At 37.4% G+C, this 16,270-nt stretch overlaps 1 protein-coding gene across 5 annotated transcripts in view; it reads right to left on the reverse strand.

Moving 5' to 3' along the window:
* LOC127987289 (fibrillin-2) overlaps positions 1-16,270 on the reverse strand; it is a 62,531-nt gene that overhangs the window by 31,256 nt on the left and 15,005 nt on the right. For all 5 annotated transcript variants that reach the window (XM_052589539.1, XM_052589538.1, XM_052589541.1 and 2 more), the window contains exons 7-15: positions 13,074-13,271; positions 11,044-11,169; positions 7,496-7,621; positions 3,579-3,731; positions 1,792-2,004; positions 1,570-1,710; positions 1,251-1,370; positions 724-849; positions 243-365 (exon numbers count right to left, since the gene is read on the reverse strand). In XM_052589539.1, the coding sequence (XP_052445499.1) occupies positions 243-365; positions 724-849; positions 1,251-1,370; positions 1,570-1,710; positions 1,792-2,004; positions 3,579-3,731; positions 7,496-7,621; positions 11,044-11,169; positions 13,074-13,271 (1,326 nt within the window). The remainder of the gene's footprint in view (positions 1-242; positions 366-723; positions 850-1,250; positions 1,371-1,569; positions 1,711-1,791; positions 2,005-3,578; positions 3,732-7,495; positions 7,622-11,043; positions 11,170-13,073; positions 13,272-16,270) is intronic.

Genomic DNA, 16,270 nt, shown 5'->3' on the forward strand with positions numbered 1-16,270 from the left:
ACGTCTCAAGATGTGTGACATTACGATTGTAATCAAAGTTAAGATTTTAATAATTCCTTGTGACAGTTTGCTGTTGACGTCAAATATGCGATAATGACTTGCAGTTACATGCAAAGCCATTTTGAAGAGCTGCACTGAAGAAACATTGTTCAGAGAATAAAGACTATGGTCTTTAAAGACTTTTATTTTGTCTCAAGTATTTTTTTGATTTTCTTAGGTTTAATATTCCCAGAAATGCTTACCAGTGCAGTAGCGTCCATTGGGAGCCAATGCAAATCCAGGTTTGCAGATACACTTGAAGCTCCCGTCTTCATTTATGCACATGCCGTTGAGGCACATGTTGGTGGAGGCACATTCATCATGATCTAGAGGACAAGAAAACAATGTTTCAATGTTTCTAAAAAAAAAAAAAAACACTATAAGACAAACACAGTTTAGTTCTTGTACTAACTGTATTCATCAAAAAGATTAATTAAAAATGTTTATTTTGACCTTCTGTCACCCTCCACCTTCCCCAAACTCCAAAAGAGATTTATAAAACATTTTAAACAATTTTAAGCACTTTATTGCAGGATTTATAGTATATTATCTAATACTCCGCAATCAAACAGGTGAAGGATCTAATTTTGTGTGAATATTTCAAAATACTGAGTGTAAAAACACAAAAAACATATTAATATTAAGTGGTTCAGACTTAGTTAAAGTTGAAGTTTAAGCTCTTACCGACACAGTTCTTCCCGTCAGGACTGATCTCAAAGCCAGCATTACAGATGCACTGGAAACTTCCATCTGTGTTCACGCAGCGTCCGTTACGACACATAACGCCGTTCACGATACACTCGTCGATGTCTGAAGCAACAGGAACAGATTAGTATATATATACATTTTAATTGAAGGTGAGGTAGACATCAGCAATTTTAAGTTGAAGTATTAAAATGATAATAATATAATAAAATAAATAAAATAATCATAATAAAACATTTTTTGCAGTGAAAATTGAAGAAATTGTAAAAAAAATAAAACAAATAAATAATATAAATTCAATAATAGTGAAGGCATAGAGCACAAGCCTAGACAATTTTATAGTATTATTATATTTTTGCTTTAAAGGTGTTGTTTTTTTAGGCCTAAAGATTTTGCATGTAAAAATGTTAGCATTAAACTTGTTCTTGTCCTAAACTGCGAAACCCTAAACTGCGAAACCACAGACATGTTTCTGGTATATAGTATAATTATATCATGCCACAAACCGATGCAGGCCTGTTTGGTGGGAGTTCCCTGATATCCCTCGTGACATTTGCAGTGGTACGATCCCTGTGTGTTGACACAGTCTCCATTCACACACGGGTTACTGACGCACTCGTCCACATCTGAGCGTAGAAAGCAGATGTATGAGAGTCACTAATAATCAATAACATGCTGAGATAATGACAAAATCAGCTGTTTATAACCCTCAGGCCTGTGGAAGACAAGCAAACCGCCTACAGATGGCAGCAGAGGACATTTCAGATCATGCCAGCATTCAAGGCAATGACTTTTCTTGAGTGAAAGATGAATGCACAGGTTTACCGATGCACTCCCCGCGCACGTCCTGCCGGTATCCCATGTTGCATTCGCAGCGGTAGCTGGTGGGCGTGGGAATGCAGCGGCCGTTCAGGCACAGGTTGGTGAAATGCTTGCACACGTCGATCGTGGTCTCGTTCAGCTGGCCTGAGCACAAACAGGAAAACACCACTGAGTTCTTAGCTTCTGACAGTTATTTGAAAGGAAAAGCTGGCAGCTTCCACTCACTGATCTGAATCTTCTGGCCACCGTTGCCTCCATTGCCATTTCCAATGGTGTGCTCGCGGCCGTAAATGTAGCCTCCGCCGTTTCCGTTCTGTGACGGGCCTTTGCCATAGCTGCCGATGCCGATATTCAGAACGCCGTTACCATCATGAATGACGCTGCCGCCGTTACCGGTGCCAAAGGGAAGCCTCTGGATGCACAGTCTCCTGTATTCATCTGCAAATCAACAATAGTAGCTTTAACACTATACCAGTTGCAGGGAGATGGAAATATATAGCAATTTATAGAATTCCTACAATTGAAGAAGTTTCAAATTGCAGAAATTCCTATGTACATTCCCACTTTAAATGCAAACTTTTTAATAACTTTAAAATAATTACATTTTTCAGTATTAAATATATTATTTATTTATAATGATATTATATGTTTATTTATAATGAAATATTGTGTTTATATTATATTATATATTATATATCTTTTTTTTTACTGTAAACAAATAATGTCATCACATTTAGATAATATTAATAAAGATCTACTTATAAATGGTTTAAACCATTGAAAACCATGAAATAATGAGCAATCTGAGCTTTGCTTGCGCATTAAACGAAAGCAGAAAAACTAAGGATTTGGCAGCCGCTCGACACATGCATTCCTGTGGAAGACACATGACGGTGTCAAAGAGGAGGGAAGGCGTAAAACAGACGGGTGAGAAGAAGTGGGAATGAAAGAAAACGTTTTATTATCCCGAGGGACGGTGGCTTTGCTGACCTGACATGTATTTATCATGATTTTGTGGTGAGGTACAGTATGTCTGGAGCGATTCATCAAAGAGCTCTACTTAAAGGTCAGATGCTTGCACATCTAAAAAAAAATAGCTCCTCTGAAATTATGTTTTTATTGTAATACAGTACAAGAAGAAAGGATCATAATGTACTTTGAAATCTGTGCCGTTCAGAACTACATTAAAAACACCACAAAAGATGGCATGTAATACAGTTTTATTTCTGTACTTCTTTATGTATTTGAAAAAGAAAGTTTGGACCCTTTTTGAAGGTGCCAATAGTCTATAGCTTGCATTACAGCCATGAACTATGCTACTTGCTATCGCTATTCAAAAGCAAAAGTTTAATTTATAAAAAAAGTATAATTTTAAATGTGAATATATGCTAAATATCTTTTCGTTTTAGAAGCATGCTAGCATACAGATGTTAGCCTCAAAGCTAACAGATATGGACTATAAGCATCAATTTATATATTTTTTTAAGACGCTAGCCGCTAACAGACGCTGACTAAAAGTTCTTAAAAGCTCATTTAAAAGTGCATTTTAAAAGTATGCTAGCATACAAATGTTAGCCTCAAAGCTAATACATGTGGACTAAAAACGTAACAAAAAAACTTTTTAAAATGTGTATTTATGCTTATTGTCTTGGAGTATGCTAACATACAGATGTTAGCACCAAAGCTAACAGACATGGTCTATAAACTTCAAAAAAGTTTAGATTTGTATATAAACTAAACATATTTTTGAAGTATGCTAGCATACAGACATTAGCCTCGAAGCTAAAAGACATAAAAAATTAAAATTAACCAAAGTTAATTTTATATGTGTAAATACATTAAATATCTTTTAGGAATATGCTACAATATGAACATTCACCTCAAAGCTAATAGAAATTGAACAAAAAATCTAAATAGCACTGACAACGTTCACATTTCTAGCATTAGCAATAGTAACAGTGATGGTTTACGTCTTAGCTGTAAATGCTAGTGATTAGCATTATCCCACTCACCGGATCCTCTGACGGCGCACATCTCTGGGATGTGTCCAAGGGCCCAGCAGCGGCCAGTGTCGCAGCAGCACTGCATCTTGGTGTACTGACCGGACAGCTCGCTAGCACACCGGCCATTCGCTAAAGACGAGAAACACGTACCGAGCCGATGATCTGTGAGAGAGAACAAGAGAAATTTCAGAAATGGTACTGTTTTTGCCTAGTATATGCATACTGTAAACAATATGTGAATTTTGTCAAAATGAGCAATATGAAATAACAGTATACTGTATCCCACAATGCAACGCGCTCAACTTAGCCTTTTATTTTAAGTGAGAGGCAATTGGTACCAAATCGTGTACTTATGTACTAATCTATGACGTTTTGTGGTATTGGTAGTGTGAGGAGTGTATTGAAAATTCCAACTGAAAATTCTGAACATTCCAAAATTAATAACATTCATAGTCTACATGGTTGAGTGCATAAGTACATGGTGTATAGTGCATCATGTGGGCCGCAGTTATTGACCAGGAAATAACATCATTTAACTCCGACACCGATTCCAAGAAGTGATGACATTTATACCAATTTATTAACTCCAAATAAAACAAATGCTTCTCTCTCAAGTACATTCGCACTTCACAGGAAGTCCGGTCTATGCGTGCCCTTTTACACGGCCCCCTAGCAGGAAGTGAATTTATGAGGTGGGAGCCTGAGAAAGCCACTGGAGGGCCAAAAACATAGACTTGAGATGGGACATTTCGCTTAGTCAAGGTCAACGAAGGGGGCTGGTTGCGATAGGGTGTGTACACTGCGACATTAGCGTGAGCGAACCATGCGAAAGGGGGGTGAAAGTCGATTAACTCGGCTAATGAGCCAGCACTCTGCCATAAATCAAGTCCATGTGGAGTAATCTCAAACAATTATGTCGGACATAAGAAACCCTTCGTCTGGAGGTTGCAGCCGCACACTCCCGAACTGCAGCCTCCTGGGATTGACCCGGCCTGAGGGGGGCAGGCTGGGTTTTGCAAGCATGGTGATGGGAAACTGGCTTCAATTGGAACCAGAGCTTCTCTCGAGCCTCAAAGAGAGATTTTTCATGTTTGCATTGGGGCCCTGCGGTGCATTAACGCTGATTAGCGTCAGGGTAAATGACTCCCAACGGCCTGGTTTTGTGCGATACAAAGCACCAACGCAAAGATACCATAAAACTTTTGCGCCACCTTTGGTTTCTGGCCTAAAACAATGTCTAAATAGCTTGTTGATGGTTACTAATAGCATGGTTTGCCTTTGGAATAACATGCACTGATGAATTACGCGCAATTACACAAAGTCAATTTTGATTTCACATCAACTTTCGAACATTCTCCCATGACATTGTGCTCCCAAAACCATTTTGGCTTCCTCTTTCTGTATGTCAACATGTAGAAAATCATGCGGGCTGCCCAAATTCTCCACGGATCCATATGTACAGTGAACGTTTGCCGTAAATCCACACGGGTTTCTGGGAACGAATGAAGGCCACGTCAATGCGTCATCCAGGGCCGATATCTCACGTTTCTGTATTTGCACCCGGGGACCAGACAGATCACAGGGTTACGAGAGACATATGGGGTGGCGGGAGTGAGAAACTCAAGACGGCGTGTATAAAAAGAGAAGGGAGTGTGAGAGAAACGGACAGTTAAGAGAAAAGACAGAGGAGATGCCAGAGACAACAGTGCCTCTGCCTCACTGTATTGGAATGTTAGCAGGAGGAAATAGCATCCATGTGACTCTGTTTTCACCGTTGTCTTCTGGCGTCTGATCCCCCAAGACCGGATGAGACCACGCGAGACCTGTTCGCCAAAAGAAACTAAACTGAAGTCTCAAACTAAAGAAAGACTAGTTCAATTAGTATTGCGTTTTTAAAGGCAATTTGCAACGGTTTCACATTTAAATACATTTTCATTTGCCATTGCATTTGACCTTTGTGACGTCAACAGAAAAAAAACACGAAATGAAATCACCAAACAAATTTCCAGATATTTGCAAAACCAAACATTTTTCGTAATGCCAATTTAAAAAGAAATTTGTTCTTCATGTGTTTCCCAAAATAATTTGATGAAAACACATGAAAAAACATTTTCTTATTGAAAGAAACGATTGTAAGATGAGCATGAATATGACTAGCGGTTTTCATTAGTACAAAGTTTCATTTGTATATAAATTGTTGCATTCATTATAAATGAACCAAATACATTTCTAGGTAAATTATTTGCAAAACCACAATTTGTTATACAAACATTTATCATAATGCCAATTCATGCACAAATTTGTTCTCCATGTGTTTCCCAGAATGTTTTGATGAAAGATTATGAAAACATAATTAACACATTAATATTACTTCTTTTAGCCCAAATATTTTCATTTATTTATTTGTATGTTAATTCATTGTTGCGTTTATGAAACGAAGCCGAACAAATTTCCAGCTAAATTATTTGTGAAACCCAAGAAGTGCATAAAAAATTTTTTTCTTACAAATAAACATGTAGAAATGATTTCTGCTTGTGTTTCCCAGAATGTTTTGAAAGAATATGACAACAAATATATTTTATTTAGAAATCAACAATCATTGTAAGATGAGCCCGAGTTTAACCTCTTTTATTCAAGGGATGTCAGACCACAGTTTTTTTTATAAATTCCATAACACAAGCATGTCCTTCAGCAAAATTTGATTTTTCTGTGTCAGTGTCGTTCTGATATGCACTGAACTGTGCAACACCTGGCTTAGGTTTCACGACAGCTGCTTCACAAACATGATCGAGTTTCTAAAAGGGTTTTACAGCCCAATACCATAAGAGAGCATTCATAAGTTCTTATAATGAAATTCTTATAACCTCTTTTAAATCCTTATGATTAAAAGTTTGTTTCATGACGCAATCTTTAAGTTTTATATTTTAATCTTTATAATTACATTTTAAGTTCTATTAATTAAATTCTTAGGATGAAATTCTTATAAACTCTTTTTAAAAATTCAAATGAGGAACCTAAATTCTCAGAAGAACCTTTTGCTAAAATGGACTGACAATTTTATGTTTCCTGAAAAGAAAAACAACAAAAAGACAATGTAAACGAAAACATTAACAATTAACATTAACATTAACAATTCTGACACAAAAGGAACCTATTTGAAACCTAAAAGCTAAATGATACCTAAAAAGAATATCATGATACAGAATAACTTCCAAAGATCGACTGACCATTTTACGTTTGTTAATTATCAAGATGTTAAAAACACCTGAGCGTAATAGTTAATCCTGACGCGAAAAATGTTATCAAAACAAGAACCAATTCCAATCTTAAAAAGATTCTAAGTTTTTGTGAATCAATTTTAAAAAACAACCTTTTTAGGATCATATGATGCTACAGAAGAACTTTATTGCTAAAATGAACTGACTATATTAAGTTAGCTAACAATAGAAATAAAAAAACAGCAAAATGTAATAAAAACACGAATGTACAATGAGCAAATCCTAACAATGAAAAATGTTAAGAGATCGAAATAACAAACTTATTTGAAACATATACATTTCTGCACTATTAGCAGCACCAGAACAATTTTTTTTCCCGTCAAACAAAATTCAATTCCATTAGGTGCCACTAGAGTGGTGCAGAAATTACACTTTTGACCTGAAACAATATGTCGCCAACTCGTCCAGGTTTATTTACATTTGTAAAACAACAGTTCTGTCCTGTTTGCAGATGAAGAGACAGGACACAGGACAAGAGACACACTTGCCCGGGCTTGAAGTGCTTGACCACACACAACTTCATCCCATGAGTCATACAAGCAATATGATGCACGGCTCAGATGCAACCCAGGAGTGTAAGGTCACGGGAACACGCGTGGGCATGCATGTGTGTTTATATGTGTGTGTGTGTGGATGAAAGAGTCTCACCGACACATCTGGAGCCGTCTGCGCTGGTGACATATCCCCGCGGACAGGTGCATACGTAGCTGCCGGCCGTGTTGGTACATTCCCCGCCATCACACACTCCAGATATGGTTGTACATTCGTCGATATCTAAAATACAACACAATGATACATTTCCTAGAACTGTTAAACATTTCAAGATGCTGATGTAACCGAAATTGTAGTAGAAACCAAACGGTATGAACTCAAATGCATTTTTTTTCTTTTTTGGAGAAACATTTAAGGCAGCAACTCTCGTTTGGATTCTACGATGCGAGCATTAATTGAGAAACCAGAGAGATTTGCATTTTGGCTTCATCCATCTCCTCATGGTAACGCACGGGCATGAACTCAAAGCAAAAACTGACAGATGGTTAAGAGATTTCTTGGTTTTTATTGCGTGTCGTTCTTATTTTTATACACACGTGCAATTTAGTAAAATTAAATGCGGACGCTGTGTGTGGGGTTTGTCGCATGAGATTAAGGCGGGATGTGGGAAGAGCATGACGAGCGATTACGTGTTTGATGTGTGTGGAAACTGGGAGTCATGGTGTCCCACTGCAGCTGAAAAAGGCCCTGCTGAAGTCATAAAAACCTCTGCAAAACAAACCCTCTCGTCAGCGGAGCCCCAGAAGCGGGAATAGACTTTACTCAGGGCAGAATGACAAATGACTGCTGGAGTGTGTGTGTTTGCATCCTCATATGTTATGAGGAGAACACTTCTTTGGGTTTTTGCATTGCAGATGCAGTTGTTTCTCTGATCAAATGGTTATGTTTAGTAAAACTCTGAGAGAAAAAGGAATTATGAAGGGTGGGGTAAAAAAATAACATTCAAAAATGTCATGTTTATGAAACTACCCCATTACTTGGGCTTTTTTGGCAAGCTTAAAAAGTAATGGACTAAAAATGGTCGAAAAAATAATGGTTCTAAATAATGAGAACATTCCAAGTTCTTATATCTTATATCTTATATCTTATATCTTTTTAAATTATGATGTCATGAAAGTTCTTCTATGACATAAGAACTTAAAAAGCTTTTATAAATGGTCTTTACAAGTAGTGTTTTACAAAATTCTTAAAATGTTACCGAAGAAACTTTAAGTTATTATAAAGCCATCAAAAATAACTTTTTCTTATGACATCGTAAAAAGTTTCTTCTATGACAACATTACTTAAAAAAAGGTTCTTCTAAAGGTCATTGCAGATTGAGTCCAAAATTCTCGTCCGAAATTGTAATACGATCTCACATTGTGTCAATCACGTTACAAAAAAAAAAAAAAATTGGATCAGGTTCATTTTTCTGCGTTTTCTTATCCGTAGTGAGCATTTTGATAGGAAAGGATGACGAATATGAAAAAAAACTTTTGTTTTTGTAGTTTTATTCAGTTGCATTTAACGTTGAGACAAAAAGGAAAAATTCAATGTTTATCAAACTGTACCCCATTACTTGGGCTTTTTTGACTAGCTTAAAAATTAATGGACTAAAAATTGTCAAAAAAATAATGGTTCTAAATAATGAGAGCATTCCAAGTTCTTATATTGCAGTATAAAAACTCTTTTTAAATTATGATGTCATGAAAGTCCTTCTATGACATAAGAACGTAAAGAAGCTTTTAACAATGTTCAATTTTCTGCATTTTCTTATCCATTTTGATAGGAAAGGATGACGAAAATAAAAACGCATACGCATAGTGTGCAACGACCTTACGTTTTTGAAGTTTGATTCAGTGGCATTGAACTTAGACAATTTAAGTTCCTATAAAGAACTTTAGTCTCTTATGATGTCACAAAAAGGTTATTCTGCGACCTTAGAACTTTGAAAGGTTCTCTTTTTCCAATGGAAATGATCTAAAATGATCCTGATCTGAAGAACTATAATATAACGGTAAAAATCTCCAAAGCAGCATGACTTCTCATCTCAGGAGCTCATGACAAATCAAAATCCCTAAATCACTAAGTCTTTAATTAAAGAACCTTTATATGTGCATTTTCATGCAAACTTTGTTTAGCTTTCTAGACCTAGTTTCTCTGAAATGAGCTCCTGGCTTCTGTAAGTCAGAAAGTGCCCCGTAAGCAGTGCGAGGTGCGCCTCATTCTGTACCTTCTCGCCCGGGGCAAGACTCTTTCCACCACACCACTGTCTTGTAATTAAGCGCCCCTCCTCACCCCACAGAACTACCACCTGGGTTTTTATTCCACCCTCCATGCAGCTTCAAAGAAAACACTTTTTCAGCAAACTAAAGCCATTCAGCCTCATAGTTCAGGTGTTTCAGTAATCGCACGAGTATCTAATTTACAGACGTTTCTCTTTCGCTTGCTCGAGGGAAAACGCTGCTGACAGAGGTCTGCTTCTTCTCCAAACCTTTATTTTAGTCATGGCCTTGTCATTCGGGGTCAAAATGTGATTCAGAGTTAAACTAATAACCTCAAGGGTTGGGATTCCCTCTGTCTGGCTTACTGGAAGTATATCGAATCAAATTGGTTCATATGCTTAACTCTTTACTAACAGTTTTGAGCGAGAAGTGAAAATGTAGAAACTTGCAGGAATGAAAAGTCTCAAATGAGATCTCCGTTGTTTCTCCTAGACGCCGACAGGATTAACCTGGGAGTAAGCGTTTTCACTTTTACTTAAGTTTCTTGCTTGCCAGATGCAAATAAATGTGAATTTTTAACAGCGCTGTACTCTTGCTGTATATCAAAACAGCTCATCTGTGCCTTTTAGTATTCCTACTCAGGAATTTTATGACAAATATCTGAGACAAAGTGCACACTGGAATGAAAGTTAAATCAAGCTAATGGAGCCGTGATAAAAACAACCTCTGAGTTATGCCATTTACTTCAGGTGGGACTCGTTTCATTAAAAGGCTGTCTGGAAACCCAGAATGCAATATGTAATCAACGCTGACATTTATAAAACACAGTTTAATGAAACCGCAGTGTAAAATAAAATATAATATTTGAATACACTTATTTTAGAAATAGTGCAACAGTGTAAATTGTAAAAAGAATACAATTAATACATATTCTTATTTTTACACCTATTGTTTTACTATTTTCTCCATTAACTGTTGTTAACTCACTTGCATTTTTCCTAAATTGAAATATAATACTGGTGGTAGATAAGAAATAAGCTCAGCCATCTGGTATATAATAGCTGTGATCCACTATCTCTCTCTCTTTATCTCTCTATTTAGGTTTATCTCAATCCGCCTAAGAACCGCAGACCGTCGCTTTACAACACGCCTGTTTGTTTTCACTCGGCATTGTTCAAATTCCACCCAAACAGCACTGTCTAATGTTAAAGACGAACCTCAACCCAAAACAGCATAAACCATCATGTACTGTAGGCTGATTCAATGCAATTCTCCCCGGACGTCAACATTTCATGCATATTAACTCGCTTACAATGTCGACGAAGATGCCAAGTGTGTGACTCAACTTCTTTTTTTCCAGTTACGAATAGGACTGAGATCATCCTCGTGCTGTTTTCTGACAGCTTGTGTGGTTTGGACTCGGTGCAGTAAGTGACGTACCTTCGCACTTCTGGTTGGTCTCACTTTGCCGGTGACCCGCGGGACATTTGCACTCATAGGAGCCCACGGTGTTAATGCAGTTCCCTCCAGCACACAGTCCTGGGACGGCCTGACACTCGTCCACGTCTAATGAAATGAAGAGAGGAAAGTGAACACAACTTGACCAAATGGTTTTAAAAATATATATTTATCTCATAAACAGTACTTTTACAAAAATGCAGTAAACAACCAGAGCATATTGTACTCAAGAATACTCCATAAATCCAATGCACTCAACTCGCTACCAATAAACTTTCAAATTAAACTAATTTTTTACAACCTGGAAGGAATATCAACCACGTTTTAAGCTCTATCATTTCATATATTCCACTGGACTGCAAAATGTAGTAGTTTTTTAAACAATGAGCCTTATTTATAAAACATTTTTTTAAATCGTTCATATAAAACTAAATATACGAAGCCATTTAAAAATGGACTTTACAATTTATTTACAGATTAATTAGTTCTCAAAGAAGCAAAAACAGTGTTGTTTACATCTAGAGCAGTGTTTATCTTGCATATTATTTCACATAACAAAAAAGACTATATATGCTTCGAAGTATGCAATAAGTACACAAGTATTTTATTCTAAACATAACCTATGTATTTCTTTACAGGTCACCCAACATGACCGCACTGATCGCAAAACCTTTTATTTTTAAATTCAGTTTTGTTTGGATAGGAAATAGTAATTTCTACTAGAACAAAAACAGCAGTGTCTAAAGTTCTTAAATGGAGATCCATTATTGGTTTTCGCCCACTTTAAAGGATCTTTCATAGGTTATTTTATGTCCATGAAAGGGTGAAACACATGTATCATCTTTGTTTGCTCACAGTCTGGGCATTTTCAGACTTATTAAACACAACTACAGATCTTGGGTATTGTCTGGATTGGATAGCGCTTACATATCTGGCTAGCACTGAATCAATCTGTCTCTTTTTGTTGATGCGCACATCCGCAGACCTTCAACCTGTATCCAATAAGCACCAAATCATTGGTTCTGTCTACTAATATAGACTGAAAATAACTTCTTCCATTAAATGCCGTCAAACACAAAAAGACTCTGGAAAGCTCGCTGCACGGTACGCAAATCCTCCCGCCCGAATGTGCACATGTGTGTGCTTTGTACTTCAGCCAGACTGACTTTTGCAAAAGCACTCCGTCTTTGGGCAAATCCAGGCCAGACTTGGAGCTGTCTCTTATGTTGTATATTAAGGGGAGGGAAAGAATATCTTAAGTTTAAGAGAGACGTTTGGGAGTGGTCGTCTTTGAGATGATGTGTGAAATCAGGGTGGCATTTGCAGTTTTGGCTCACAAAATATCTAATATTGTAAGAACTGGTTATTTTCATCTGTGCTGCTGCAGAATCAGGGTTACTGTCGCTATTTAAATCTAAATGGTATATAAAACACTGTGCAGAATCTACAGCCTCAATGAAAAAGGAACTGAGAACTGAATGTAGTAACATACATGTACTGGATACTGCAAAATAATACGTAATTCCCATTAAAATAGTTTTGCTTGCCCCGATTGCAAACAAAAAATTGTATCTGACTGAAGAAAGCCTCTCCAAACCAGTGTTAATCATGCTATGGTAACCTCATCTACTGAATGTTCATGACCTAATCGAATAAGTTTATAATGTGTTACAGGCCTTGAGAACAGAATTAAATCACGTCCATCTGTGTCCCTGAAAATCAAACAAGAAGTCCAAACAATACCCCCTATAATTACAAATAAATGTGACAAGCCATTACGAAATCCCATTTAAAGCACTCCCACTGGAAGTCATCTAAATATTTGACTCTACCAAGAAGCACAATGGGGAAGTGTCCTCTTGGACAGGGATTGGAGACGTAGGGTTTACCCTAAACGGCCCATGACTGCTCTTAGTGTCATCTGCCGCGTCAGGCTGCTCATTAGGACAAGAATTTGCCAGACGCTGAGAAGGAAAGAGCTGTTTGTTCAGACGCCAGACGCTCATTCTTACCTTGGCAAGCACCAGTGCGGATGTTGGGGATGAAACCTCTTCGGCAAGGGTGGGGTTGGGCAGGGCACATCTCGCATGGGTGACCCCATGCTCGCCCGATGGTGGCGCAACACAACGTCTTGGTGCACACGATGCCACTCAGCTGACCTTGGCACATCTGGTTGTTGACTTGTGTGAAGCATGGCCCGGTCCTGTAGTCTGATTATAGGAGAGATGAAGAGCATTAGAGAGTTCAGAAGTATGTGAATAAGATTACGTACAAATTGCAGTCCATTACTGATTCCAAATTTCATTCATTTAATTGTATTTAGTAACGCTAGTCCATTGCATTACACATTTTAGGCCATATAGTCAGACTACTTTTGGATTACTTTTAGAATAATTTTGAACCAACTCGTTAATACATGATCTTGTACCTTATATAAAAAGGCAAATATATTACATTCTTTGTAATTAACAATGTGAAGTCCATTAAAATATATATTACTTCAACCAAAAGTAACACCCAAACCAGCCAAGACCAACAGGCCAACACTGGCATGGAAATCCTTTCTATAATATGAAAAAACAAGCGCTAACAAACATGACATGCAACCAAGAAATTACGACCACAAGAAATCCCATTTATGGATAAAGAAGTAAGCAGATGCATCTTCTCCATCACGCAGCTGTTTCCCATGCTGGAGGTGGGTCTGGGAATGCTCTGACAGGGATTCTCTTTCACGGTCTTCTAATAGGATAACCAGATAGTCACTAAGAAATTGCTGGGTTGCACCAATAATGGCAATTTCCATGACAAACGGTCTTGTTTTTGGCTGAGGTCAAAATGTGGGATTGTGGTGCTAGCACTGTATTGACTGTTGGAGATTTGGCCAAATGACTTCCTTTGTGCTGGTAGCCAATTGAGACGACTTACAGTAATCACATTAACAATGTTTTGAGCATCAAACAAACCAGTTCGACAGAAATAAACTGACCATTTCAGGATGCAGTCATTTCTGTTTAAAAGAACTCAAACAAATGCCCGGCTGTGAGGTATTGGATCCTCAAAGTCTTTGCTAGTGTTCTTTTGAAAACATAATTGAATGAGATCCTGCATTTGTTTGGGGTATAGTGTGAGAGTCAGTTTACTCTGGTGGGAAATGAATGAGATCCTGACCCTGGTCATTTCTCAAAGAAATGAACAAATCTTTCCATATCCTTCATAATATTGCATGCAAAACCAAAGCGAAATCATATATCCATACCCAAGAGGGAGGGAAATGGCACTAAGAAAGTAGGTCAAGAGGGGAATACAAGAAGGGAACCTTCATGTGCCTTCAAATCCCGCTGCTGTCCCTTCTCCTCATTCCTCATGCGCTCCCGTGACCTGCCCATTCTTCCTGGACGATTTGAGTCCAGGAATGCAGGTCCTCTCCAAGTTGAGGGGACCCACTGCGAGCATCCTATGCACATCTGGGATTGATTAATTGTGCCTGGTTGGGACTATGTTGGGACAAGCTAAGGCCCAGATGTGTCCGTGCATATCCAGTATTCCAATTCATCAGCCTCTCTATATTGCTGCTTTGACTCTTACAGTGAGTGATGATATTCATATGGGTAAAACCTTCTGGGTCATATCTTTAAAGTCAAAATCTTCTTGATTTGTGGATTTGGTCATTTCCCCTGATGGGAGCAAACAAATCCAGTGCAAAAAATAGAGTATCTATTAGCAAAAACAACCTTGCGACCTCTACTTTGAGGTAGCTAGGGTTGGAAATCGAACATTGATTCCAATTCCAGAATCGGATACTTGTGGTCAGAAAATTGGATACTTGTAAAATGTAAATTTGTATTCTACCTATTGATTCCTGTGTGAGCATTTTTTTTCATCTATGAGGACCCAAACTTGCGATCTGCCAGGTAGAGGTGGGCGATACTGCAAAATTTGGTATCGATCCGATACCAAATACATATAGGGTCAGTATCGCCGATACCGATACCAATACGATAATTTTTACTAAAAAAAAAAAAAAACTTGTGTAGGGGAGTGCAGTAGGTCTGTCATTATTTCTGAGGTGGATGAATGAATTATTTAGGCAATATTTTTTATTAATGTATTGAAGCCCACAAAATTATTAGTTATTAGGCATTTATTATTTACAGCCTTTAAAAAATAAAAAAATAAAATGAACAAAAAAAAATCTCTCCCTTTTTTCTGGTTTTAAAAGCAAATGAAATAAAGTGCACACAATTATTACTGAAAAACAAAGAAAGAACAAATATACCTGTGCAATTACATTCCCTGAGCCCTCTTTCTTGTACTTCAATGTGCTATCAGCTTCGCTCAGTTCGCTGCTTCTCGGCGTGTTGTGTCAGTGAGTCACGTGACGATGCAACAAAGAATCACAGCAGAGCAGCAGAAGGGGGAGGAATAGCAAAGTGGGCCAGGATGGAAAGGATTTCATCATTTCAGGATGAAAGCAGTGTTTGCTCAGGATTGTAGAGGTAGAAGACACGAGCAAAGTATAATGAACGTAGATGAGAGATATTTAAATTAAAATATCGATTCAATTACAATTGTATCGTTCCGATATCAGTACCAGTGTTGGCATCGATACTATCGATATTTAGATCGATCCACCCACCCTACTGCCAGGACCTTGCTCATTAATCGAAGCACTCCAAAGTTTGGCCACACTTGTGATCAGATGCCGAAAAAGCTTAGTTTAATATATGTGGTAAGTTAAAGATTGCAAGAGAGATGTCACCACCACCATGACAAAGCACTTTAATTTAAGAGATCGTTAAAGATCACAAACATGATACAAACATGATACAAATAATGTGATTCTATTCCTAAATTACAATGATTCATCTGTTTCAGTAGGTGGTGAAAATGATCTTTTAAAATGTATTTGTCTTTGAATCATTTAAGAGATTCATTCAAAAATGCTGATTCATCCAGTAATGAAAGAAGTAAATCTTGACTTAGTCATTGAATCATTCATTCATAAATGACATGTGAATTCGTTTAGTTGTCTAATGTTTTTTCTCCAGAATCCTGAGAAAACCATAATCTACATTTAAAGAAAAAAAAATCAATTTATCCAGAATCATGCAGCTCTATTTTGCATACAAACGGCTCTTAAACGAGTCCAGTTTTTATGTAGCCTGCTGATTTTTGTTCATGCTATTCAGCTACAACTTAAAAGTTT

This window comes from Carassius gibelio, chromosome B22 (genome assembly GCF_023724105.1).
Source record: "Carassius gibelio isolate Cgi1373 ecotype wild population from Czech Republic chromosome B22, carGib1.2-hapl.c, whole genome shotgun sequence".
NCBI classification, from domain to species: Eukaryota; Metazoa; Chordata; class Actinopteri; order Cypriniformes; family Cyprinidae; genus Carassius; species Carassius gibelio.